This window comes from Talpa europaea, assembly GCF_964194135.1.
Source record: "Talpa europaea genome assembly, chromosome: 1".
Taxonomy (NCBI): Eukaryota; Metazoa; Chordata; class Mammalia; order Eulipotyphla; family Talpidae; genus Talpa; species Talpa europaea.
In genome coordinates, this window is record NC_140073.1 from 151,656,363 (window position 1) to 151,683,017 (window position 26,655).

General features: G+C 42.3%; 1 protein-coding gene across 1 annotated transcript in view; it reads right to left on the reverse strand.

Annotated features, from left to right (window-relative positions):
* Positions 1-221: 221 nt before the first annotated feature.
* The window catches only part of SPHKAP (SPHK1 interactor, AKAP domain containing), a gene marked incomplete at both ends in the record, with an annotated part of 85,041 nt that continues 58,607 nt past the window's right edge, over positions 222-26,655 (reverse strand). The window contains 7 exons of the mRNA XM_084227861.1: positions 222-365; positions 8,139-8,323; positions 8,414-8,466; positions 10,689-10,775; positions 12,522-12,707; positions 18,573-22,308; positions 23,411-23,666. Coding sequence (XP_084083987.1) covers positions 222-365; positions 8,139-8,323; positions 8,414-8,466; positions 10,689-10,775; positions 12,522-12,707; positions 18,573-22,308; positions 23,411-23,666 — 4,647 coding nt within the window. The remainder of the gene's footprint in view (positions 366-8,138; positions 8,324-8,413; positions 8,467-10,688; positions 10,776-12,521; positions 12,708-18,572; positions 22,309-23,410; positions 23,667-26,655) is intronic.

The following is a 26,655-nucleotide window of genomic DNA, read 5'->3' on the forward strand; positions in this document are numbered from 1 at the left end:
CATTCTAATACAAGCTATTTTGAAATCAGCCACAGGTAGTATTGATCTGTACAGACCTATATTTTGATTTTCTTCACATTTTTCCATGTGCAATAGTCTTGAGAAGCAGATTTTTTTTTATAGCTCTGCTAATGTGATGTGATGTTTTGAGAAAATTTAGAGCAAATCACTGTAATCTAAGCTGGAATAAAGGAAAAGAATACTCTACAGATAGCACTGCCTTATCCCAGCTCCAACAGCCAGTCGAAGAGACTCGGGGTGCCTTCCTTTTGCTCCTCATGCATTTTGCAGTACTGGACAACTGCGTGGAAGATATCCCCCACTTTCCAGGACTTCTGATGGACCAGACGCACGACATCTAGAAACTAAAATGAAGCATAGAGTTAAGACACACATATCACAGAGGATCCTCAAAATCATCTCATTCAAACATCCTTCCAGAGGCAAAAGCTCTCCAGGCTATTTTTGAATATCATTAGTGATGGGGGACTATTTTCCAGACAGTCTGTTTTCTTTTTAGACAGTTCAAATTATTAAAGAGTTATTTCAACTGAAGTCTAATTTTCTTCACAACAGTGGTCATCCATGTGGGATACAAGTTGGAATTCTTCATTCCAGACTAATTCTTCTGGATACATGAACAGTTTCCGCAGGCCTACTTTCTTCTCTGGGTTGGACCCTTTTTGAAAGGACTGTATAGCATGTACAGCATGATACCTGGTCCCTTCTATCTGTATCACAGATAATCTCATTGAATGTGTACAGAAAGGCCAAATAAACAAAGTGACAAACATTTGGGTTTGGTCACCTTATTCCACTTTGAGAAATTCCCTTCCCCACCATCAAGATCAAAAGAGATTGGATTTTCATTACAAAAGGAATTGCAGTCAACAGTCCTGTGAAATGGTCACTGACTAATGAAGAATGAGAGCTTGAGAGATGAAAAGTTGGGATTTGACATCCACATGTTCTTCTAACATCCTGTATAATGCTCTTTGTTCTACAGCACCCTATGTATGTAAGTGGTAGGAGAATATATAACATTGATATTTATTTAGAACATTGGGCAAGAAGATACACTGGGAATCTGGTACAGTTTTCTGATAAAGAAAGATCTATTTGTTAAAAAAGATGAACTGTTGTGATTTAGTTACTTTTCTTCAGTATTTCCGTCTAGGACTTTTTTTGCTCTGTTCTTTTGTGTTTGCTCAGACTTTCAAGATGAGCCAGTAACTAGAATGTCAATTTTTTTTCTGATCTTTTCCCTCTGTTCAGCTTGGATTTGTTAATTCATTTCAATTAATGGGAAGCTGTCACATAGAGCTACTATTAAATTGGGCTTCTTCTCCAGCTGTGATGACACTACTTGCACAGTTACAGAAATCAGCACTTTATTGTACATGCTTGCTTTGTGTTGGCTTAATCAGAATAAAGAACTTTTTTAGGTTGTAAAATGAAACACTTAACTTTTTACATGGAAATATAAACACTATCTCAAAGAGTTTTAGGATGATGTAAAAAGGAAGACAGATGGCAAGCCAATAGCAATTATATTACAGATTGTATTCTCACTGGGACAGGACAGCATCTCAGCCATCATTCCATATCTTGTGTCTGCACCTAATAGGTGCTAAAAAAATTTGCTAATGACAGAAGGAATGACAAAATGTAAATTAAATACATTCAAAATGATCAAGATTATTTGAAATGTGGAATACTATCCAGATTCATCAAGGTTGAACTTTGTCTAAGAATTTATCCTTGAGTTTTATGTATTTACACATCTATTCTAAAAATATGAATGGAGGTATCACAATCACAGATTTCAAACTACATTACAAAGCTGTAGTAATCAAAATAGCATGGTATTGGAATAAAACTAGACACACAGACAGAGAGAATGGAATTGAGAGCCCATAACAATCCCACACTTACATGGACATAACCTTTGACAAAGGAGCCAAGAGTATGTGATGAAATAAGGAAAGCCTATCAAAAAATGGTGTTGGGAAAATTGGACAGCCATATGCAAAAGAATGAAACTAAGCCACCTTCTCAAACCATACACAAAAAGTAACTCACAATGGGTTAATAATGTGGATGTAAAACATGAAACCATAAAATACATAGAAGAAAACATCAACAAAACACTCCAAGACATTGGCTTCAGAGACATATTTAGGGACTTAACTCCAACAACAGAGGAAACAAAAGCAAAAATAAACAAGTGGAACTACATCAAACTAAAATGCTTCTGCACAGCAAAAGAAACTATCATTACAATGAAGCACTACTCCTTCACCACGAAATGGGAGAAATTATTTGCATACCCTACATCTGACATGATCTGTAAGTCCAAGATTTACAAAGAACTCAGGCAATTGAACAAAAGGAAAACAAATAGCCCAATGGGAGGGGGAGGGAGGAATGGGCAGAAGAACTATATAGATATTTCTCTAAAAAAGGTATGCAGAAAACCAACAGGCACAGGAAAAAAAATAAATGTTCATCATCACTTATCACCAGGGAAATGCAAACAAGAATCATGCTGAGATGCCATCTCACACCTATGAGAATAGCCTATATCAAAAAGGCCAGAGATAACAAATTTTAACAAGAATGTGGAGAAAAAGAAATCCTCTTATACTGTTGCTGGGAGTGCAGACTATTCCGGCCCCTACCAAATACAGTATGGAGTTTTATTAAAAATATTAAAAATAGATCTACCATCTGATCCAGCAATTCTACTCCTAGGTATCTATTGGAATTATATTAAAACACAAATTTGAAGGGAAATATATACTCCTATGCTCATTGTAGCACTATTTATAATAGCCAAGTTAAGAAAGAAACCTTAGCGTCCAAGGGAAGAAAGTAGATTAGGAAGATGTGGTGTGGATACACAATGGAATACTGCTCTTCTACAAAAGATAAAACATTGTAATTTGAACCCATATGGATGGAGATTATATTAAGTGAAATAAGTCAGAATGAGATAGGCAAACAGCAGATGGTTTCACTCATATGTAGAATACAGAGGAAGAAAACAAAGGAATAGACAAAGGCAAGACAAATAACCCTGGAAATTTTATTGTAGCATTGAGGGTGTCAGAGGGAGAGAAAGGTGGGGAGCAAAAGGTGGAAGTATTCCAAAGGACTCTTGTAGGAACTACAGGTGCCTTGGTGGTGAGTATGAACCTATACCTCTAAATCATAATCAGTGCTTTGAACCAATGTTACCTCAATAACAAAGTAGTAGAAAAAAAAATAAATGAAGCTACTTTATTAAAAAAAAACAAACTAAAAATACACAGGCAAATTTTGGGGTTACATACTCAATAATTTTCTATTAATAGGGTGCTTCACAAAAATGACTGGAGACTGAATCTAGGCAAAGAAGAACCGAGATTGGGGCAATGGCACTAGAGAAGGGGCAAACATGGAGCTTGTCTCTTAGGGCACAGTGACTGGGTAAAATGATGTACTTTGAGAGGGCAGGACACTCTCTTTGCACTGCTCACTACAACAGTAATGGGGTGCCAGCTCCATTCAGTTCCATCGGCACTAGTGATAGAATTTCAGACACTATTAGTTATCCGATCTTCCTTGCCGAGCTTTAGGTCAGTCAGATTCCTGAAATTTTAGAAAGAGAGCATAAACCCTTTAGGTAAATGTTTTGTTTAAAATGCAAATAACTTCAGAAAGAGGAACTTGTCTATTATTAATTTATGGAGATTCATCTAAATAATTTTCTGAGCTGGTACTTATATCTTGGTGTGTATGAATGATCTGAGGCATAATTTTTATATTGGACAATGTGAGGCCTAAGAGAAAAAGAAGAAAGGCTAGAATGTCTTTACATGATTCAATGAATCATTTTCGTAGTTCTTCCTGGTTGTCTGGTGAGCAGGAGCTCTAGGTAAGAAGATCTGCCCATTGTTTCTTAAGTCTCATTGAGAGTTGTTCATAATCATCACCTTCTCTTCAGGATTTTCCTCAAGGTCACTGATGGCCTTATATGAGTCTTATCCCTTGAGGGTGTCTCTTATAAAGATGCCGTCAATACAAAGTCACAGAAACATAAAATTAGCCGTATCGCCTTTCATTATTCTTTCTGTAAACTCTGGTTCTCTGAGTCACCACATTATTCCCAAGTTTTGTCACTAAGTCATGGCTCTAAGAGACAATCCAAGCTTTGGGGAGATGCCAGTATTTTCTAAACCCTTCCCAGAAGGCTCTGCTGCAGACCTTTCTACAAGCCTGATACCAGTCTCTTTGCATCTATGTAGGATCTACTAGAGGAGGGTCCCCCTCTGAGGGAGACCACAGGATGTTGTTGACTGACCCAAAGTTGCCAAAATGCCTCATCCGTGAGCCCATCCTGCCAGTCATGTATGCAATGGTCCCAGGCTAGAATATGCCTCATGTTTTGACATCATTTAAATTTAACATAAGGCCAATAACCCAAGACAATTTCTCGTGTTTACAAATAAAGAGAATGAACGTCTCTGTCCCCTTCCCCAATATCATATACTGGAGCCTTAACCTGAAATGTGATGGGTATTAGGAGGGGGGTCTTTGGGAAATAATTAGGGTTAGAGGAGGTCATGAGGATGGGGCTCTCATAATAAAAGGGACACAAGAGCTCACACTGCCCTGTGAGGACACAGCTGTGGAACATGCCTGCACCTTTATCTTGCACTGCTGGGCCCCAGAGCTGTGTGAAATGAATGTCAGTGTGTAAGACACTCAGTCTCTGGTACTTTATTATAGCAGTCAGAGCTAAGACAGCCTAACTCTTCCTTGTTTTTCCTTCCTTTGTTAAGTCTTCAAAACTGAGATTTTAAGGGCAGTATTTTGGGAAATGTGTGGTTAACAATCAATGTTATCAATGTTTCCCTCTCCTTCTCCTTTCAGCACTTTGCATGTGGAATGGAGTCAAGCGGGGAGAGGGCTTGACAGGCCTTCTCAGAGGACTGTGGGAGCCGTAGTGGTGGGTGGGAAGTGGTAACATACATCTGAAGGAGTGTGATCCTACACCTCTGGATCATCTGTGGTGTTGTAAACAATGTTACCTCAATACAAAAAAGAAATTAGGGGGAGGCCACTCTACTTCTGACCCCCATTTTCTTAAGATAAGCAGGCATCTGTTTCCTCTCTTCATACATTCTGTTTGAGGCATTGCCTTTGAGGAAAACAAGTAATTCTCACAGCTGAAAGAGGAGAAAGGGCCAGTCAACAGCCCACTCCAATTCACAGAAACCCACTCATTTTAAATAGAAGGGAAAGATTTGTAAAGCAATGATGCTTCCTATCCCAAACATGAGACAATTAGCTGTAAGTGGAAGATGAGGTGATGGGTCTTATTGATCTAAAAGCTTCTTAAGTTCATTCTGGATTTATCATTTTCATAGAGTGAAGTAATGGTGGGAAAATACCAATTGGTGTCATAACTACTTGCTTTTTCCTTTTCTGTTCCATTTTTTTTTGTACCTTGAATCAAGTAGGTTAAATTTAAATGATGTCAAGGTCATTGAAAATTAAATTTGCAAGCTGTTTTAGATTTTTTAGGTGTTAGTATTCTCAACCATATTCTCCCTGGAATACAAAAAAAACACTTCAAATTCTGCCACTCTTGGGCCTCCCTGGTGGTACAAGGGGTTAAGCACAGCACTGTGAGGCTATCTGCAAACTCTGTAGTATGAGTTGATTCCTGGCTGGGCAGGGAGCTGACCATGCTGGCCATGGGGCAGCAGACCTCTCCTGTTTTGCCTGCTGCTTCCCTCAGCAGTGTCTTTCAGTCAGTCTGCTGTTGTGTTCCCTACTGTCTCTGGTGAATCCTCTCACCCCCTGCACCTCTGGCCTGTACCCCTATTCTTGTATGTATAAATAAATAAATCTTTTAAAAACAAACAAATTCTGCCAACTTTCAGGATATTTTCACTGAGGCGGTCCCCAGCTTTAGTGTTCATCAGAGTCACTTCATTTGAGGGAAGGTGTTAAAAATGCATATTTCTGGGCCCAATCCTCAATAACCACTAGGTCCAAGAAGGGGCAGAGGGGCATTATTGGTAAATAAGTGTTTCCTATGATTCTGTGCATTCGATTCATCATTAAGGTGTGATAAATATATTTTTTAATACGGACAAAACACAGGAAAGAGCAAGTTTGAAAGTGAAGATGTCATTTACTGGGTAGGAATGACAGTGCCCTGGATGGCTACAATATTTGGAATTTGACTTTTCAATGGACTCAAAGCTGGGATTAGTTACCAGTTGACTATAAGTGCAATTCAACTCCAAGGCTAAATTCATAGACAGTGGTGGGGAGGATGAACTGCTTCATTTTCATTTATGACATTCTCTACCCATTTAACTCTTGTCTGTATTTTCATATAGTAGGAGGATTAAAAGTTGGGAACCTATCAAGGGATATATGTTAACTAAATTAATCTATCCCCAAAATTCAAAATTCTTTTAAATTCCCAGGGTTTACATCTGTGAATGGTGATTGGCAGTTGAATGTTGGAGAGAAAATGACATTTCTGAACTTCACGGAGATGTTACTTTAACCTTCTCCAAGCAATGAATTGCTAATGAGACACTGTTGCTTTAGTCTGATAGTGTCAAGTAGGAAGCCACCTTCCTCTTAAAACAGCAATCCTTAATCCCTAGGCCCATGAATAAGATGAGATAAACATAGCCTTATTATGTTGCCTTAATGGCAAAATAAATTCTTTGGTTAACTTTGCATTAATCAAAAAGAAGACTATGTGATGGACCTAATCTAATTGCATGAATCTTTTAAAAATCCAAGAGTGGCGGTGGCTGAAAAAGTAAGAGATTGACAGCATGAGTACATGGAGGGGCCACAAGACATCTGGGCAGCTTCTAGAAGGTGAGGTTGGCCCCCAGCTAACAGTCAGCAAGGAAATGGGGATTTCAGTTCTACAGCCACAAGGAACTGAATTAGAACAATCACTTGAACAAAGTTGGAAGCTTATTTTCCCCCATAGTTTCCAGATAAGTGGCCAGCCAGGTTGCCATATTGATTTCTGTCTTGTTAGTCCCTGAACAGAGAGCATAGTAACATTCACCCAAAATCTGACCTGCAGAGTTGGGTGTGATGGTTTTAAACTAGTAAATTTGTGGCAGTTGGTCATGTAGCAATAGAAAACTAGTAAGCCAACATTATTATTATTATTCTTAAGTCTCAACAGCATCCTGTTATATTATGGAAAATTGATCTTGAACGCAGATGGATTTATGCCTTAATCTTATTAACTGAGATTGTACCAAAGTTAGTGGTAGGTCTTAGAGATATGGAATCAGTCATAGTTGGTATTAATCTTGATGTTGCTCAGGGCTCTGTTCACCATCTTCACATTTCTGGCAAGTGGAGAATGATAATGAAGAAGTCCACCTAATGTAAAGTTTGCTTTGTAAGAAATTAAAAATGTATTCTCCTGGGCCTTCCCTTGAGGTGCAGTGGTTAAGCGCTGGGCTGCAAAGCTGCCTGCAGACTCTGCAGTGCCCGTTCGATCCCCGGCCACTGGTGAGGGTCCCACATGGCACGGCAGACCTTTCCTGCTGCCCGCTGCTCCCCTCAGCAGTGTATTTCATCAGTCTGCCTGTTCTGCTCCCTGCTCTGGCTCTGGTGAATTCTCTCACCCTCCCACACTTCTGACTGTACCCAGTGCTTATATAAATTAAAAAAATAAATAAATAAAATGCATTCTCCTGACACCATGCCACATCTGTTTTAAACATCAGCGTGGCCTCACATTGATTTCTAGTATAAACCAATCCTTTCTTTCTACCTTGTATTTAAATGAATGCTATGAAGAGGTTGATTCCAGAGCACAGGATTATCAAGAACAACAGACTTTTTGATAAATTCCCACTGCCTCAATTTACTTTCTCACCATCACCAAAGAGCTGAGACAAACTGAGCATCAAAGAAATAGTAATCATGATTATATCTGGGCAGGTGGGAAGTATCATAGCTGAAAACAATTTTAAGGTTAAGAATTTGAGAATAAATAATGCAAATTTGAATGAATTAACTGGACAATTACTGAGTTTCAGCAGTGATTAAAAACACAAAGCTCTAGCAATATGCAAACCTGAACATGATACCTTTTCAATTCTGCTCTCCTGGGATTTCTTAAAGTAGATGGTGGGAATCCCAAGCTCAGAGGCAGCGATCCACTGCAGAGTGGCTCGAAGCTCAGCGTCAGGACACTCTGGCTCCAGGTCAAAGTTGATCACCAGCAGGCTGCCCTGGTGGCCAGCTGCTCCCACCGGGAGTCCAGGGGCCGGTTCTGCACACAGACACAACCACAGCCTCACTACACTTGCTACAGGGAGCTTGCAGGCAAATTGTGTGTCAGAATTACGGGAATGTGGCTTACCCTCTACGTTTTCTGACTGTCCTTTAAGAATCTCCTTCTCTTCTACTAATTCACTTTGGGAGAAAACAACAGTACATGATTGGTCATGTTTAGGAAGAGTAAGCTGTAAATGGAAGATGAAGTGATGGGTCTTATTGATCTAGAAGCTTCTTAAGTTCATTCTGGATTTATCATTTTCATTGAGTGAAGTAACGCTGGGAAAATACCAATGAGGCTATGACAAGGACTACTGGGTCTGTGATAAATATCCCCGCCCCTGTAAAACAAACAAAAGGAAAGGCCTGATAACCTAGTGGTTTAAGTTGGGATGATTGGCATGGGAGACTCTGAGAGAAGCATCCTTCTATCTCCATCATCTGTCTTCCATGATCCTTCGCAGATTTAAATAGTCAAGAGGGGATTTTGTGGGACACTAGCTCTGGGATGAAAATTTATATTTATCTCTTTCATATTTTATTGTCACTTAAGGGACACATGTTCCCATGTTGATGTCATTATTTTTTCAGAATTTGACAACAAACATTTCAGTTCAGGAGAACATGTTTTCTATATGTCTAGCTGGTCCTCTGATCTGAAATAAGGGGAAAAAAATCAACATACTGCAAAATAACTCAATTGCTTGAATTTTTTGTTTGTTTCCTTTTATAGAAGGGTGGAGTTGGCTGAAAGTAATCTAGCACTAGCGACTCTCAACAAAAGTGAATATTTCATTAGATTTGGTCACGTCCAATATATGAGATGTTTTTATAAGTGAATACTTGTTAGTGAGCCTTGTGTCCAGTGTGAGAAGCTATGACTGGACCTGACAGCAGGAAGGAAGGGGTAATCTTGAGAACCCCATGGTGCCCTATACCTTTGTCCTGGCAGCAAATGAAAGGACTGGGCCTCTTTAACATGTGTCTTTTTATGAGCTGATTCTCCCCTGTAGTCTCTGTTACTGCTAGGACCTGGCTGGTAAACTCCACTGCCTTTCTGATGTTGAGAGAAAGTGCAGTTGCTCTTTCAAGCATATCTAATCATTTGTAGAAGAATGCCCAACTCCCCAAGGGTCCAGCTCTTCTGCCAGGTCTCTATGCAAGTGACAAAAGTGAAATGACACATGGCAGCCATGGTTTCTGCTGCTAAGGAGCTGTAGGGTGCTGACTTGGGTGGGGGTGTTGATGCCATTATTTTTTTATACTGTGACAACAACATTTTTGTGTAGGAGAACATGGTTTTCCCTTAACACAGAGAGCCTGAGGGGTCCTAGGCTCACATGTGGGGATTATGGATTCAACAATAAGTCAATAAACATTTCCTGTAGGAGAGAGATAAAATCCCCCCAAAAGTAGATATTTGTTTCATTTTTTGGTTTCCTTTTAAAAACAATACCAACCCACAGCAAGGTGTACGTGCATCTTGACTTGTGAATAATGGCTCTGTGGAAACACAAAGGATGCAACACAGCTTGCAATCACTGAGGCATATCCTGCAGGTGGGATTCTGGATAACACGGTGAATTAGCAACACTTTAGCTATAGATAGTAACCAAGGAAACCAGACAGGGAACAAAATGAGTCCTAGATTTCATGTTCATTTTTGGGGGGGATTTCAGAAATCTCCAAATAATAAGGGAAGTCATGATGGTCAAAAAAAAAGATGTCAATTGATTTATTTTTCCAGAATAAGTACAAATTCTAGTTGAAATCCTAAACTCATGCTGCTGTCCCTTTTGGTGCCATATATTTTAATTTACTTTCAATTCTTGATCAAATTTGATGCTAGACCTATTGGGCTTCCCTAAGTATTTTTCTCCCTTGGTTTTTCAGAGATACCTTATGTGGTAGAGAGCAGAGTCCCTGGGTATTAATGATCCACAACCATCATGGCCCCATTTAGTAATGGGCACACTTGACATTACTAGCCCACATGTCTACAATTAAAGGAAGTCATTTACTCTACAGACATGTACTGAACAACGGTCTTTGTTGGTCATCATAGTAACATTTAAATGGACTTTTGCTTCCATGTGTTCAACTACATAAAATGACATATTTTTGATGGTATGGATAAGTTTCACCCGAAATGATTAGATCATCAGGGGCAGATTTGAAGTCCAGAAAGCAGGTGGTGGTAAAGTAGGGCTAAGGTAGGCCTGAGCTCTTGCTCCAGTGACATGGGACCACGGCAGTATGGACGTGATGGGATCAGTGTTGGCAACTGTGAATGATCAAAATGGATTGCCGATGGAATTGAGTAGCGGTCTCACAATCACTGCATCTCAGTGGCTACTTACTTAATCATAGGAGAAGATGGCATGCTTTCCTGATAAATGTCCAGGTCCATAATGCCAAGACTGCTAGTGGCACTACTGTTGCCATTGCTGACAAAGCAAAAGTTTACATATTAATGCCAGTCTCCAGCACCTGGCCACACTGCTGACACCGACATTCCAGCGTTCTCGGAGGTGGTTTCTCTGGTTCCCACAAGAATATGGCTTTTTGTCTAGGACTCCTGGGATATTTATTTCTGACTGAATTAAGGGGAATCCCAATAAAAGACATTTTTTGGCTCAAGCAGGTCCTCATCACCATCACCACCACCACCATTACTGTCATCATCGTCATCATGTTCTGGTTTCTGCAGTGATATCACACCTGGTGGGTCACATCTAGTGTCCTTCACTCTATCAACTGGAGAATCCTTGGGTTTACCCATAGAGACAAAGTTATCTAAGAATGTGGGCCAAGGGACACACTGGGATGCTTCTCTGCCTGATTCATGGCTTTTGACAGAAATCAGGGGATAAACAACATCCTCCCTTTACCATTCAGGAGATATTTTCCGAGGAACAGTCCGTGGGCTATCCACCTGACTCAATGTTTTCCTACAGCATACAGAGTTCACAAGCACACTGAAGTGCAATGCCAACACTTTATAGCTCCTGTATCTTAAAATCTTTGAGACGGAGCCACAGCTCATGCCTTAGTGCCATGGAGGGGAAGGGATGGAGTGCTGCATCTTTCCTAGATCACACAATCACCATATGGTCCAGCTACCAACCTGGATCTTAGATGATAATATCAAGACAATTTTGGTGCTCTGCCTGTACTTGCCAAAGGGAAGGCATTCAATTTCATGAAACCCACTGAGTTTTCTCATATTAGATGCCTCTGCCCAGTGAGGTCTTGGAAGGGTGAGCACTATTGTGTTGCGTGACGGGACCATCTCTTCCTGGAGGACAGTGATTAACCAACAGAACATTCCTGTTTTGATTTCATGTGGTGGGACTGAATAAATTCACTGCTTGGAATCTGGTGACTCAGACATTGCACTGGAGATAATTAACTCTATAAACTTCTGCTGAATCCAGAGAGTAAATTCTATTTGCTTTTTGTCTCTATATTATAACATTTGGCAACAGTTTTTTTTTTTTTTAATTTTAGACAAATTGTTTGGCATTGGGAAATTTTCCTAAATCTAAATAGGCTGAACTGCCAGAAATAATACTTTCAAGGAACCATCATACCAAGCTGCATCTGAAACCTATTTTCCAATAGACCTTTCTGGAAGGCCTGCAGACTTGGCCCAGTGCCAAATAAGACTTTGGGCAGAAAAGTGGGGATTCTTTGTGTTTCAACCTCACAGGGGGTATAGTGTTCAGTTTGTGCCTCCCGATTGGCTTGGACCTCCTTTCGCTAGTTTCCAGAGTGGTAATACAGAGGGCAGGACAGAGAAAGGGGAGGAACAGTCAGGCCCAACAACAGGCAGCGTGAGAAACACTTGCCCCAGCTAAAGCCAGCCTGCATTGCCTCTGAAATACAATTGAGCCAGAGAGAAAGACCAAACACACCAGGTGTAATAGCACTGCTTATTTAAAAATTCGTGGTTGTCATCGTGGAAGGCACTCACTGGGACTCGCAGAGAAGGGAGCTCAGGTGAGTCTTAACCTTGGCCAGGTGATGGAAGCCATACCTGGTGTTAAGACAGTGCTCAGCACGACTGTGGCAGGCAGGCGCCTTGACCTAGTGTGCACATTGCTTTTTGCTCGCCCTTGTACTGCAAGTGTGTTTTTTAAGAATCTGCCTCGAGACCTACTTCCCTGGGAAGTCAAGTGAAAAGCAGGTACCTCATGGATCTGTCACTGAGCTGCAGAAAGCTGCTGGTGTCGTCTGGGTTGTCCTCCTCGTTGGCGAGTTGGGACCAGCTGTCTGTGCTCTCCCCGCTGCTGCCCGGGGGGTTGGGGGACTCATCAGGGTCTCTGCCTTCTGTGGAGACTTCAGCCTCTGGGGTATCTCTGGTACAAAGGCTGTCACTGCAGGCAGCAAGATATTGTTACCAAGAGTGCAGGCGGGAGACTGACCCTTTCTCGGGGAACTCCTGGCACCGTTGGGCTGGCAACCTGGCCAGAGCAAGCATGATTTCCTTGGACACAGGTGAGGGGGGGTCTTTCTTTTGGGTTGACCCTTCTTCCTGTACCCAGGCCCCACATGACTTTTCAGGATCATTCCCCACCAGCTCCCTATCTCTTCATTTCATCTCTTTGCACCCCCCCTCTCCATTCATATCCAAGACACGCACACTGACCAGCACACAGAATTATTGAAGGGCAGCAATGTTTAAAATAAAGAAATCCAGAATACGCTCCTAGAGACCTGATTCAGTGGTTTTGCGGAGAGGCCCACAAAACTGCATTTAATAAGCACATCAGGTGATTCTTACGTAAGGAGCCCATGCTGGAGTCACCCCCCACCCCCCACCCCCCGCCCTCATTGGTAATTTACCAAGTCATTCTACCTATAAACACCTCTCAACACTTTCTAGTTGAGGTCACCTTTGCAAATCATTCCCTTTCCTGAAAGCTCTGATTGATATTAGCACAGCTTTTCTGGACTGGTGCTTTTTCAGATCACATATCTTTCAGAGCATTTAATCCTTGATCTGACAGGCCTTTCTCCTTGAATCCATTCTTCCTTGCTCTCCCATGAATATCTGCCTCTCTGGACAGTCCTTTTCTGGAAACTGTTTCTCGGTTTCCTTTAAGTGTGACAATAGCCAGCTCCGGTCAGTTCACTGCCCTTCCCTGCAGTCTGTCCCTGAGTATCACATTGATTCTCCTATTATGAAAACAGCTTCCAAGTCCGAATGCCAGCCGGGTCCCTCTTCCTATTTCTGGGGTTCTATTTTCTTTGCATTGATTTTCTGAACATATTCAATCTGTCTCATCAACATCTCAAAATCAGCATTTTACAATGAATTCTAACTGCTCTCCCATCCTCTCCCTGTTTCTTATTCCAGTTGGTTTTTCTAAGTGAGCCCAAAACCTTGGAGTGTTCTGCTTTCTTCTTCTTGACATTTGCATTCAGTCAAGATCGAGCATTTTCAGTTCCATCACATTTTGCATACTTATTTCCATTTTTTCTTTCTTTCTTTATATCATTTATTTATGCAAGAACCGGGGTACAGGCCAGATGTGCGGGAGGGTGAGAGGATCCATCAGAGACACAGCGGGAAACAGAACAGGCAGACTGATGAAATACACTCCTGAGGGGAGCAGCGGGCGAGACAGGAGAGGTCTGCTGTGCCATGTGGGTTTCTCCCTGGCCTGCTGGGATTGAACTGGCACTGCAGAGACTGTGGACAGCTTCACAGCGCTGCACCCAACCGCCTGAGCCATCAGGGGAGGCCCTCCATTTTTTCTTTTAATTATTATATTATTTTATATATTTTTACATCATTTTTCAGAATGTCTCTTATTTCCATTTCTGTGCTTTTGAAATTATCTTAATTTCCAACCTTCCAAATCTGTAGTGAAGAATGCAGAAGCCCAGTCAAATCCAACAACATATGGAAGGTAACAAGAGTTGGTACCACACATGAGACCTTGAGATTTGAGACATGTGGATATTGCTCTGTGCCCCTTGACCTGGACTATATTATGCTGAGCTCCTAATAGTCAAGCCTCATCACTTCTTTTCTCTCAGAACTTCACATTGTTTGAGATTAAGGTTTCCCACACACATCTTTGGCCAGTCAGTCAAGAACCTTCAAGAATTCCCTAAGGTGAAGCCTGTCCTCTATAGTCTTTCTAGTTTTACTGCCTCTACCCTCCTCACTAGACAACAAAAAAAAAACTATTTGATGTTCTGCAAACATTTCAGGGCATTCCTAACTCTTGGCTTTGGTCTCACTGCTTCCTCTGAACAAATGCTGCAGAACAGGACACAGTTTTTACAGTCTAATTACCACAGATTCCAGTTCTACCACCGGCCACCTATTCAACTTGGACTAGATAATAAAGTTTTCTAAGAAAACAAAACCACTTTACAAAGACTTTTGGAAGAAATTAATTAGAAAATAAAACCATTTATTGTATGCATGTTGCATAATTCCTGGTTCCTACATTCTACATTATTGAATTATATAATTGCACTAATATCCATAAGTTTAATCACACCCTTTCCTGAACTTTGCTCCTTATAAGCCATCAAATCTCAGCCAAGATGCTCACACCTGAATTTCCAAGGCTAGGGTCATTTCTTCTTCACCAATTGTCAAAGCAATTTACCTTTTTTTTTTTTTTTTGTTTTCTTTTTCTTTTTCCCACTGCTTTCCAGTTTTTTACTCTAGTGCATATAGTTACCTGAATATATCATACATTATTAGAATTGTTATTATTAATAATTGTTATGTTTCTATAACATCAGATATTCTTTAGATGAATATGTTCTTTTCGAAGTGTCCAATGTCACAATTAGGCCCATTCAACTATTAATTTAACTATCTCCACATCTTAAGTCCCAAATGGGAAAATCTGAGGTGTCACCTACTAGAAAATTAGCCATGTCCTGCTCACCATGGTATTGATGTGTGGAAGTTTCTAGCATACTTTGCTGCTAACCCTAAAGCTAATATGTTTGAATTTCCATTAGTTTGCATAGCACTGTAACACACACACACGCAAACACACACATGCACACACTGAATATGAAAGCTCTGGATTAGGGCTCAGGTCATTTATGTACTCAGAGTTGCTCACTTTGCTTAAAATTATAAGCAAATTCAAAAACCTTCCCTGGGGAACAGGGAAGAATATGCTAGGGAACATGCTAGAATATGAAAAAATAGCTCTGTATCTCTCTTGATGTCTCTGTATCTTTAGAGTTAGTACAAATTGTTCTTTAATCCTGGTGACCATGCTCTTTGCTCAGAATATCTCCAGTGTAGAGAAACGTAAACATATTCATGGAGTCTTTTCTCCTGATACTACCTACATCAAAAAACAATAGCATAAAAGAGGACAACAATAATGATGGAAAAAATGCAATATTTGACAAACAAAAAAGCACATGGTCCCCAATTTGGGATGCTTCTAATCAATGTATAATGGTTTGACTCATGGCTTTTCAGCCTTACTGAGGAGTGAAAGCAATACCATTCAGTAGGAACAAGAATTTTGAATTAATAATTTGAATTCACACTTTGAATTATGAATTTTGTTCCTTTTCTGGGCTGATGATATGCAGCAGGACTCTCTTTTTCCCTCTCCACTCTCTGAAACAGGGCAGCTAAGTTAAGAATGCATGGCTGCCCCCCAACAGGGTGCTATTTTCCAGGAAACCTACTCTGGATAATTTAAACTGCTCACACTTGAGGGATATTTCTGCATGGATGTGGTGACCTAAAATACAACAGGTGTTTTTATTGGGGGCTGACTTGCATCGTGAACTCTGAAGTTGCTACTTTTTTATCAAGTTAAAAAGTTTTTTATTTTGGTATATTTCTTTTTTATGAAGCTTTTAGTAAGAGTTATGAAAATGTTCCTCAGATTGTAGCCTAAAAATATCTTCAGGAAATGACATCCCCACCCCCAAGCAAAGCACCTGTGTAACCCCCCTCTCTCTTGGGTACCAGTGGGTGGAAACTCTTTTGCAGGGAATTAAGCTCTATATTTAGCTACTTTGACACATTAAGTCTCATGATAACAACTCTTAGCCAAGAAAAAAAAAATGAAGTAAATATGACTAATTTACACCCTTTGCAATCTTGGGAATACTCCTGTTTTTACACAGTGCTCATGATGTTCTGTAAGGTTTCTTTGGGAGAAAAAAATCTCCTGGAATAAAGGCATGCACATACTCTAACCTCAGTAACAACCACCCCCACAAAGCATACACTGATCAAATTCTTACAATGGTCAGAGACTTGACTATGAGACCATTGGATCATTTTTAAATGGAGTTTAGAGTGAAATAGCCTCTATTGATGCAGTAATATTATTCTTCCCATCAATTATATGAGTAAACTGAGAGATTATGGAACCTGATCAAAGTCATAGGATTATCTGGTTACTTAGTGGGGTTTATTTTCTATCACAATCTTCTACATACTCCACAAAGGAAACCATATTCCCTACCCAGTCCTTATACTTTGGAGACAGATAAGATCTTGAATGTCTTTCATTATGGGGGAAGCCAAACCAGAAATCTGTATCATCAGTTGAAGAACAGGTGCTCAGGTCATTATATAGAACATAAGCCTAAACCATCTGGAAGCTTTATGTATGCATATTTCCCATGTTTTTTGAAAGTCCCCAAGGTGTAATCTCTTTTAAATATAATATTAGTGACAATTACACTCAAAATTGTTTAATGAACTTTATTTAACTTCATTGCCAGTTGCTATTTGATGTGAACCTACGACTGGATTTTGTTGAATTAGTAGTTCATGAAAGCTCCAGACTATAGAACTTTCTTTGACTAAATTCACAGGTAGTTTATGATCTCAGAGCTCAAGGAAAGTCAAAGGCAGAAACCTGAAATCTAAAATAAGGTTTTTCCATTTTCCCTTATCTCACATTAAGGTTTAAAGAATTACACATTGGTCATTTCATTTCCTCAGCTCTTTGATCACATTTAAGTATGTGCAATTCTCCAGGCTCCCTAGAGATGGTGAATACTAAGGGGAGGTATGGTAAGACTTAAATAAACATTGTCTACAGCTAGAGAAGTATTGCATCTAAGACCTTTTCTTGGGTAGCTTGCCTCTGCTTTATTTGGTTTAATTTTGTGTTCTTTTGCTTGTGTGTTTTCATGCTTTCTTTGCCTCTTCTTCCTTTGGGCATTCTTCCAGGGTTTCATCCAAATAGAAAATTATACTCTAGGCACTAAATAGTTAAGAAAAAAGTAGTCAAGAGCCTCTGGACCACCCCCTGCTCATGTGCTATAAGCCTTACAACAAAGTGCAGGGGCATCCATACCTCTCTTTTGTTCCCCTGGGGGATGTGGGGAGGTGTGGGGGACCTTAGAGAGCAATGCCATTTGAGCAACGCTGTATTCAACATGTTTATTGTAGCTAAACATTTAAAAGTCACAGGCTCTTTGTGCAACAGGTGTATGTAATCTTTGAAAAGATTAAACCAGTTATTTCTCTGGCTTATGTTTTTCCTAAAACAGAAACTTAGGTTTTTGTTTGTTTGTTTGTTTTCTTTTGTCTAATTTCACTCTAAACTCCATTTAAAAATGATCCAATGGTCTCATATTCAAGATTCTAATGAAATTTCTGCAGAAAATGGGAGTTGTAAAAAACTAACACTGCTTTAAGCAACCTGAGAGGAAAAACTAGCAGCTTCAAGTTCAAGAAGCATTGTCACCCACATCATAGAAGAACTATTGAAAAAGCAAACCTTCAGTTTTGTTTGCCCTTATGCTGCCACGATTACACTAGGCATCTGAAGGGCCAGCACTGTGGAACACAGAGTCCTTGCAAAGCTACTTAAAATATGACAGAAAAGGAAAACTTGAAAGGAGAAACCCAAAGAACACCACATCAAAATACCAGGTGCCAGTTTTAAAATTTATTTAAATTTAGTCTTCTTCAAACGAATAAGTTGATATAATTTCCTTACTGGCTTGGAAACGTGCCATGACTTTTACAAGCTGGTATGCTGTGGAAGATTCTTTTTAATGGGAAGAACGATACCTTATTTCCTCTGTTATATATGTGAATTTAATTTGCTTAAGAAATTAAAAAAAATGCTTCCAACTTCCTATTATAAGTGCATATGAATAGAGAGGTTATTTGTTGTCTCAGAATTCAGTTCTTGCCTCAGTAAAGTCCCTATGATTTAGCATAAATCCTAACTAAGAGCCGGCTCCCCAGGGAGCCTGAAATCACTCACCTGTGTTTCTGGCAGGCACTCAAGGCCCCGTCTCCACCTCTTGCCACTGCTGCCCCTTGTTCTTCTTTCAGAGGCTCTTCTGCTTTCTCCAGGGGGCTGCCTTGGGAAAGGAAGCCTTCAGGGTCTCCAGCACACTCTTCTCTCTGATCTGCTTCAATCTGAATTAAAGGCACTTCCCTTGGGCAAAGTGATCTCCTGGTGTGGCTTACCTCGAGGCACGAGGAAATTTCCTTTTTAGAATCTAAACTGTGGCGAGTGGTAAGAGGAGCAGGTTTGCTTGGAGACGACGCGGGGTGCTGGGGGCTTTCGGCCACCGAGTCCCTCCTCGGGTGATCCACCGACTCCGGCCCGCGCCACCCGCGACCGCCCTGCGCTCTGCCCGGAGCGCCTGGCCCTGACGACTTGGCCGCGCGCAGTGCAGAGGCGGACCCCGCGGGCCTCGCGTCGTCCACGATGATCTTGTTCTTGCGCATGAGGGCCTCGATGGAGTTTGCCCACGTTTCGTGAATCAGCCTGCTGGTGATCTGGTCCGTGCCGCTTCTCCGGTACAAGCAAGAGTCCGATTTGCAGAGCCCAGACTGCCCAGCGCCACTGCCCAGCTGCACGCTTAGGAACTCCTGCGGGCTGTTGGCGGCAAAGCCGTCTAAGGAGCTGGCTTTGATGGGCGCATTCACGGTCAGCCTGGTGCCCGGGGATCTGCTGTCTGGCATGGAGGACTGTCTGTGGCACAAGGGCGAGCGCAGAGAGGGCGAGAGAAAGCCTGCCGCCCAGTCCTGGCTGCCCCGTCGGGAGGCGGGCCCGTCCCGGCCCTCCCTCTCCATGTCCCTCAGCATGTACCTGTAGAACTCCTCGGTGATGCTCTCCGTGCTCGACTGCTTCGAAGGACAGGTGGGCCTCACGCTCAGGTGCTCGCCTTTGCGGCAGGCCTGCTGCATGGCCGAGCTGAGGATGCTGCTGGCGTTCTTGCCTGCGTAGTAGTCCAGCAGCAGCTCGAAGCCCCGCCCTTCACTCTCCATCTGGCTCACCATGAACCTGGAAAACTCTTCCGTGATGCTCTCGCAGCTCGACTGCTTGGAGACGGAGCTGGCCCTGCTCCCCGGCTGGCTCAGCGCCCGCGCCAGCCCCAGGCTGCCCACCAAGGCCCTGGCCTGGGGGTCCTCCTCGGGGATGCTCTCGCAGCTGGAGGCCTTCAGCCGGCTCCAGCGCTCCCCGCTCAGCAGGCGGCTGCGGGGGCAGCCCTGGGCCTGCCAGACCCCGTCCACCATGGAGCATTCGCTCAGGTTCATGATCTTGGCGGCCACCTCATTGGCAAAGGCGTTGACGGCCTCGGGGACATCCTCGAGGTTCACGGACTCGTCCACCACTCTGTTCATCAGCTTCTCTTTCAGCTCCGGGTGCTCGTCGGTTTTCCGCTTGATCTCGCTGAGCCGGGGGGGCTTGTGCTTCCTCAGCGCGCCGCCCGCCTGGCTTTCCTTTTTCCTCTTCAGGGGTCGGCAGGGGACGCTCGGGGTCGCCAGAAACTCACTCCCTCTTCTCCAAGCACAAAACCAGGGTTGTTTTCCATTGGAGTTGTCAAGGCAAATCGCTGCGATTTCAGTTGCCATGGAGACGATGGTCTCGGCTAACTCTTCGGCGAAGTCTGCAATGCAGTAGAGGTCTGCGGGTCTGGCCTGCGGCGGGGCCAGCGTGGGCAGCAGCGCGCCCGTCCCCAGCAAAGACAGGCTGCCCGGACCCTCGTTTACAGGCGAGGCGCAAGGGGGCTGGTCGGGGGCGTTTGGCCAGAGGCTGCCCTGCTGCGCACCCTGTGAGCCCGCGCTGCACTTGAGGGCTGAGGGTGTCCTCTCTCCCTCCGGAGAGCCTCTGCACTTGCTCCCTGGTTGACTGAGCCTGCGATGGGCTCTGGCGTCCTCTCTCCCTATTGCTTTCAGGTCTGCTTCTGTGGGGGGTGTCTCCACAGGTGGTGAATCAGGCCCACTGGGACCACATGGCAACTCGGCTGGCAACTTGGGGCTCCTGCAGAGACCTGGCTTCTCTGGGCCTTTGGCATCTTGCTTTGGGTGCTGGTCATGTGCAGGGTCGTTGATAGCAAGGCTCGGGCGGCGGGAGCTGCTCAGTGGCTGGCCGCTGGAGTGTTCAGGGGCTTTCATCCACACTTGCCTGGCAGCTGGAGCAGGTGGCTGGGCCTCTCGTTCTGTTCCCCTCCACCCGATGGACTCCTTCGAAAGGGCGGTGGCACATTCGCCAAGCTGGACTATATGGTGCATCTTCTTGAATGTGGAGCATATCACATTGAAGAGCAGTTGGTGTGTCGTTTCCATTAAGATGTCTAATGTTTCCGAGGAAGGCCTGCCATTTGCGGGGCCCATTATTTTATTTTTCTGGTGAACTTCATCAATGGAATGCTTTAGGATAATACTGGACAGGGTCTGTGCCAGCTCATTCCCAAGGACATTTTCTGAGCACAAGGGCTGAGGCTTGGAAGCGGTTTCTAGGATTCTCCCGGTCATGGACTCCAGGAGGTCACCGATGCTGCTGTAGGTATTAGGCTTGGTTAACACCAGAGCAGTCTCCCTGAGCAAGGCCTCTGCCATGGCTTCCCTCCCCAGCTCCATGCTCCTCCCAGTGCTGGAACCACAGCCTGCAGAGAAGGTTGCAGAAGTCTCGGCTGTAGGTGAGAGGTTGTTTGAAGCTGCAGGGCACTTCACCTCTTCTGTGTCACCCAGGCCACAGACAGCCACTGCGCTTGCCACTTGAGTCATGCCACACAAAGCAGATGGAAATGAGTATTCGCTGATGGAAGGTTCCTGGAGTCCTTGCAATGTTTGCATTTGCAGAGGCTCATTGCCTCCCAGAGGATGGCTTGCCACCAGGGATTCTTGCTCCATTTTGAGTCTTTCTGTGGCCTGTGGACAGGAAATGGTCCCAATCACAGTGGCTGCACAAGCCAATGCAATTTCTAAAGTGCTCTGGGGGTGTCTGCTGGAGTTCTCTGCAGGGAAGACATCTGAGGTTTCTGCAGAGACTTCTGTCTCCAGCCACGAGGAGAGGCCTGACTCAGGGGCAGCCCCACTGCCATCTGGACTCTGGATGATGACAATTTTGGGAAGCTCATTCCAGGAGCGCGGGACCACTATGTCCTTTGTGGAACAACTGTTGGGTGACAGAGCACTTGCCACGGAACCACCGACTGTAGATTCCCGGGGTAGTGTTGGTTGAGATAATCTAATAAATGCATCTTGCAGCACGGATTCTGCTAAATTGGTAGCATATTCACCGGTTGTAGCTTCTCCAGCGGGAGGAACAGAGTTCATTCTGTACTCATGGTCTCCTGGATTTAAGTCGCTTCCATGTTCAGAGGCAAACCCACAGGGAGAGGGTCCATCTTGCTTCGCCATCTTGGAGAAATCAGCGTCACTTGCGGTATAGAGAGCTTGTGATTTTTTCATTTGACTTTTAAAAGCTTCTGAATAATAATAACTTGTGACTGGTCTCTCATAATCCACAGCTTTGCCTTTCCTCTCTGGTGGGTTGGCTAAGAGATCTAGATTCTGCAAGGCTGTGTCATCTGCTACTTTTTCCAGAGAGCCTTCTATTTTCAACAATGGTGTAAGATATTTGTTAATGTATTTGTCTTCCAAAGTATAAAGTGACTTTTCCTTGTAATTCCATTCCTCTGGGATAGATTCCTTTGGCTTACTTTCCAAAACACTGGCAGAGACATCTATATTTTCATAACCTAGTGACAAGAAAATGAAGGCCATGATTACTTTTGGGAGATTAGGTTCTTGTGAGTCTAAAATAATTATTTCTAAAAATGTCTTTTTTTTTAACATTGGGTATTTTTTCCCCAAATAACATTTTGTGCATTTGTTCAAGAAAAATAAACCTGAAAAGGATTTTGAGTTTCATCTTGGGATGACACTGGACAAAATGGCTTTCAGTAGGGGGCCAATGTAAGCCCTATGGTGGGAGAAGGCATGGGAGATGGGGAATGGCCATCATCCTGCAGGGGAGAGGAACCCCAACTTTAGAAGTACCCAGTGCATACAGAGGAAAGAGGCTTAGAGCAAACTTGATAGTGAATTTTTTTTTGCAAAGGTTTACCCAGAAGTTTGCCCAGGACATGCCCAGCAACAAGGCCCAGTAACATCTGGAATATTCCTTTCTCTGCAGCCAAGAGTGGGGAAGAAGAAGCCATTAAACCTCAGAACAGAGATCTCTATTCATGAGTCAGTCCAAAAAGCAAATAAAGAATAATCGGCAGATTTTGGGTTATTTTCCTTCTGTCCTCACAATAATAATACCATAAATATGTAGTTAACTACAATAAACACATAGTTAAATGTAATAAACGTAATAGTGTTATAGCATTACCATACTCCAAACTATAGGTCAGGAAACGGGGACTCAGAAAAATTAGACCAGTAGTTCTGGGGTTCATGGCAATGCCGAGGCTGTGCTGGGATTCAGGCCAGACTAATTTGGCTTCCACTCGTCGGTGGCTTTTATGAAAGTCTTAGAGAAACTTATTTTGCTTCCAATGATAGGATCCATCTCTGCACAGGCAGGAGCGTTTCCCCTTGAAACACACATTTGCATCAGCACCCCTAAGGCATCTTTATGGGGTCTGGAGCCACCTAAGCACTGAATCGGCTCGAGCATTAGTCATCCTCTTCACCGTGTCTGTGTCTTCTTCCCTCCCTAAACTCAGTAAGTGAAAATGGTGATGATGTGTCAGCCAAACTCATGTGCCCTGAAACGCTTCTGAAATTTCTGCCAGACATTTTATGGTGTGACTCACGTCAGGATGTACATTGGATTTATTGGCAAGTTCTCACCATCCCTGGATTCTTCCACCTCGCTCTCCTCCTCCAGGTGCTCCGAGGCGGTGAGAAAATCTTCCTCGATGGAAGATAAGGAACAGTTTGTGTCATCCTCCACTTTCAAAATGTTTGTTTCCAGGTGGAGCTGCCGCTCCTGCACCAGCTCTAGACCAATCAAGAATTTGTTGATTTCAAAGATGATGCAGTTGGTGCTGTTGGGTCTGTTCCCTCTGGCACACTGGACCAGGCAGATATCTGGCAGCCAAGGACACTGGAAGGGGAGAAAGAGGGCGTTTATTAAAAGAGAAAATGAAAAACTACTGCCTCTGACCTTTATTCTTCCACCAATCTGTCCTGTTGGAAGCAGTGGGAACTGTTTGACATATCTTCTGGGCTTTTATTGATGAACTGCTTGGAAAAAAAAAAAAATCAGGGGATGTGTGTTTGGGAACACAAGGTACCCAGGAGAAAGTTCAGCTTAGGGGAAAATAAACCATTGTATCATATGTTTTTGTTCTCTTCTGTGGAAACAACAATTGCATGGGGCAAAATGAAGCAGCAGAGAAGACTTTCTTCAAAGCTCTTAAAATAGGGAGAGAGGCCAGAACGGAGTTGGATCACAACTTCACTGAATCAAAAGGCAATGGAGACTTTAAGAGTGGTAGGAGGACTGTGGGCCATCTGTGTTTGCTAATTGGCTTTACGAAAAGGATAGCTAGACTTTCTGGTACCTTTATAGCAGGAGGTAGCTTTGCAAATTGGGACAAGGCACCTGCAGAAGTTAGGTTCCCATCCTGCCATGGAGCTCAGACACTATCTTCTTGATGATTGTATTTCAAAGAGAGGGCTCCTATACCCTTTAACCATTATACCTCCCATTAGTTTTATGAGAAATAATTTAAATATATCACTATGTAAGTTAAGAAGTAAGCACGATGACTTGATTTATATATAGTGATACAATTAACATGATACCCATCATCTCAGATAGATACAATAGAAAGAAAGTGAAAAAAGAGAAAAAAAAATTCTCCTGTGATGAGAACTTCAAATCTCACTTCACAAATTTCAGCCATCCTGCAGCAGCATTAACTAGAGCCATTAGTTACTCACGACATCCCTCATACTCATTTATCTTGTAACTGAAGTTTGTGACTTTTGACCATCTTCCTTCAATTCTTCCTATTTCAGTCCCACACCCTACCTCCGACCCTGGTAACCACAAACCTGATCTGTTTTCTGTGATGGTTATTTTTTTTTTGATTCCACATAAGCAAGATCATATAGTATTTGTTTTTCTCTTCCTGTTGCAAATGATAGGATTTTATTTCTTTATGATTGAATGATATCCCATTATAAATTTTATATATTTCAGTATTTTTCCTTTATATAGTTGGCATTCCATGAATATATTATATGTTTTATTACATATAGTGGGACATATTATATGTTATATATACTATGTTATTAGCTAATGGGGTTATATAATGATACACTTTCTATATAATAAAATATTTCACTTGAACAATAATATGTCACACTTTTTTAAATCTATTCATCCCTGGACATCATCATATGGACAGTTAGACTGTCCTTTTCTGGCTCATGAAACTGGTGAGAAACTTTTAAAAACATTTAAATCTCACAGGGCAGAGAATTCAGTGATAAGTTTTCTAAAGCAAGTGTTCTAAGCGAAGGGTGGTCAGGCAGGACTTAGAGGCATAAAGAAGATTGTCCAAAGTTTCATCAAGCTACACAGAGAATCAAAGCCACCTTGAGACCCCTCTTGTTTCAGTTGAGTCCCAGTTTCTCATACCAGTATCTCTTTCTGGTTTGGTGACATTCAAACTCTGTCAGCATTTCAGATGTGTTGCGAGTGTTCTATCAGCTACAGTAAGCTTGTGTTGTGCATCGGAACAAGCAGTCAAAATGAGATTTAAAGAAATCCCCTTCTAGAAGAGAACTCCAAAGTGCATTACTTTTCATCTAATCTCTAAAAGGCTGGTGTATAGGGAGGTGAGTGGTAAGGAGAACAATACTTGGATGGTGCCTCGTTTGACCTATTCATTCTGATCATTTCTAAGGTTATCAGTTCCCAGTTCTCCAACACCCATTTTACTCTCCAGGCTGTTGTTGGTTAGAACAGCATGAACATGTTCCAGTCGCTCATGCTGATCCCTGGGGAATGACCAGTATGTCTTTTCCATTAGGGTGTTTGTTTATGTAAGAGGAACAATGTGCTGATTTTTAATTTTAAGAGAAAATTTTAAGGGAGAATTTTAAGAGAAATTTTTAAGAAAAAATTATTTGACTGGAAAAAAGAGTTAATGGGCAGAGGGAAGATAAAAAATAAATCTCCATGTGAAACTTGAAATACTTTGTCTAAATGTCTTCTTATTCAAAAGGATTAGTGAAGTCATGATTATCTGTGGTTGGAATTAATTGGGTCTAATACTAACTGACTTGCCATTTTAGAATCTTTGAGTCTGAGTGTCTGTGTGTGAGTAGTGTGTAACTGCACAGACACAGGAATACAAGCACACAGAAGTTCATTTTGTATTCTGAAAGTAGTGTGTCTTTTTCTTACATAAATGTCATTTCTGAATCTCTTTCATTGAATATTCTAATGAGAGTAATTCAGGACAGATGAATAATATAAAATGACAAATCAAATCATTCTCCAGTGCTCTCAGAAACAGCATTCCTCTATTCTTACATGCTTAAGACTCTTTTTCAAGGAAAGAGCTCCGTGGTCTTGCTGTGTGTTGTAAACCAGCAGCCTCAGCTTCTCCTGGGAGCTCCTTAGAAATGCACATTCTCAGGTCCCACCCCCGCATTGACTAAACCAGAAGCTGCATTTTCAAGCAAACTTTTGGGGATTTGTATATGCATTGATATTTGAGAAACACTAGTCTATAGCCTGTATAAATTCACAAAGGATTTGTGATCCTCCAAATGGTAAGGAGTCACTGCTATAAAATAATAGCAGCTGACTTGATTCATTTTCTCTTTACTGAATTCATACATAATATACTGCCTTGAAATTTGTTAGATGCATGGCCTCCCTGGTGGTGCAAAGGGTTAAGACACAGCACTATGAAGCTGTCCACAGCTACTGCAGCACAAGCTTGATCCCCAGCCAAGGAGGTAACTCACATGGCGCAACAGACCTCTCCTGTCTCACCTGCTGCTCCTTGCAGCAGTATATTTCAGTGGATCTGCCTTTTTAGCTTCCCACTCTGTCTCTGGTGGAATCTCTC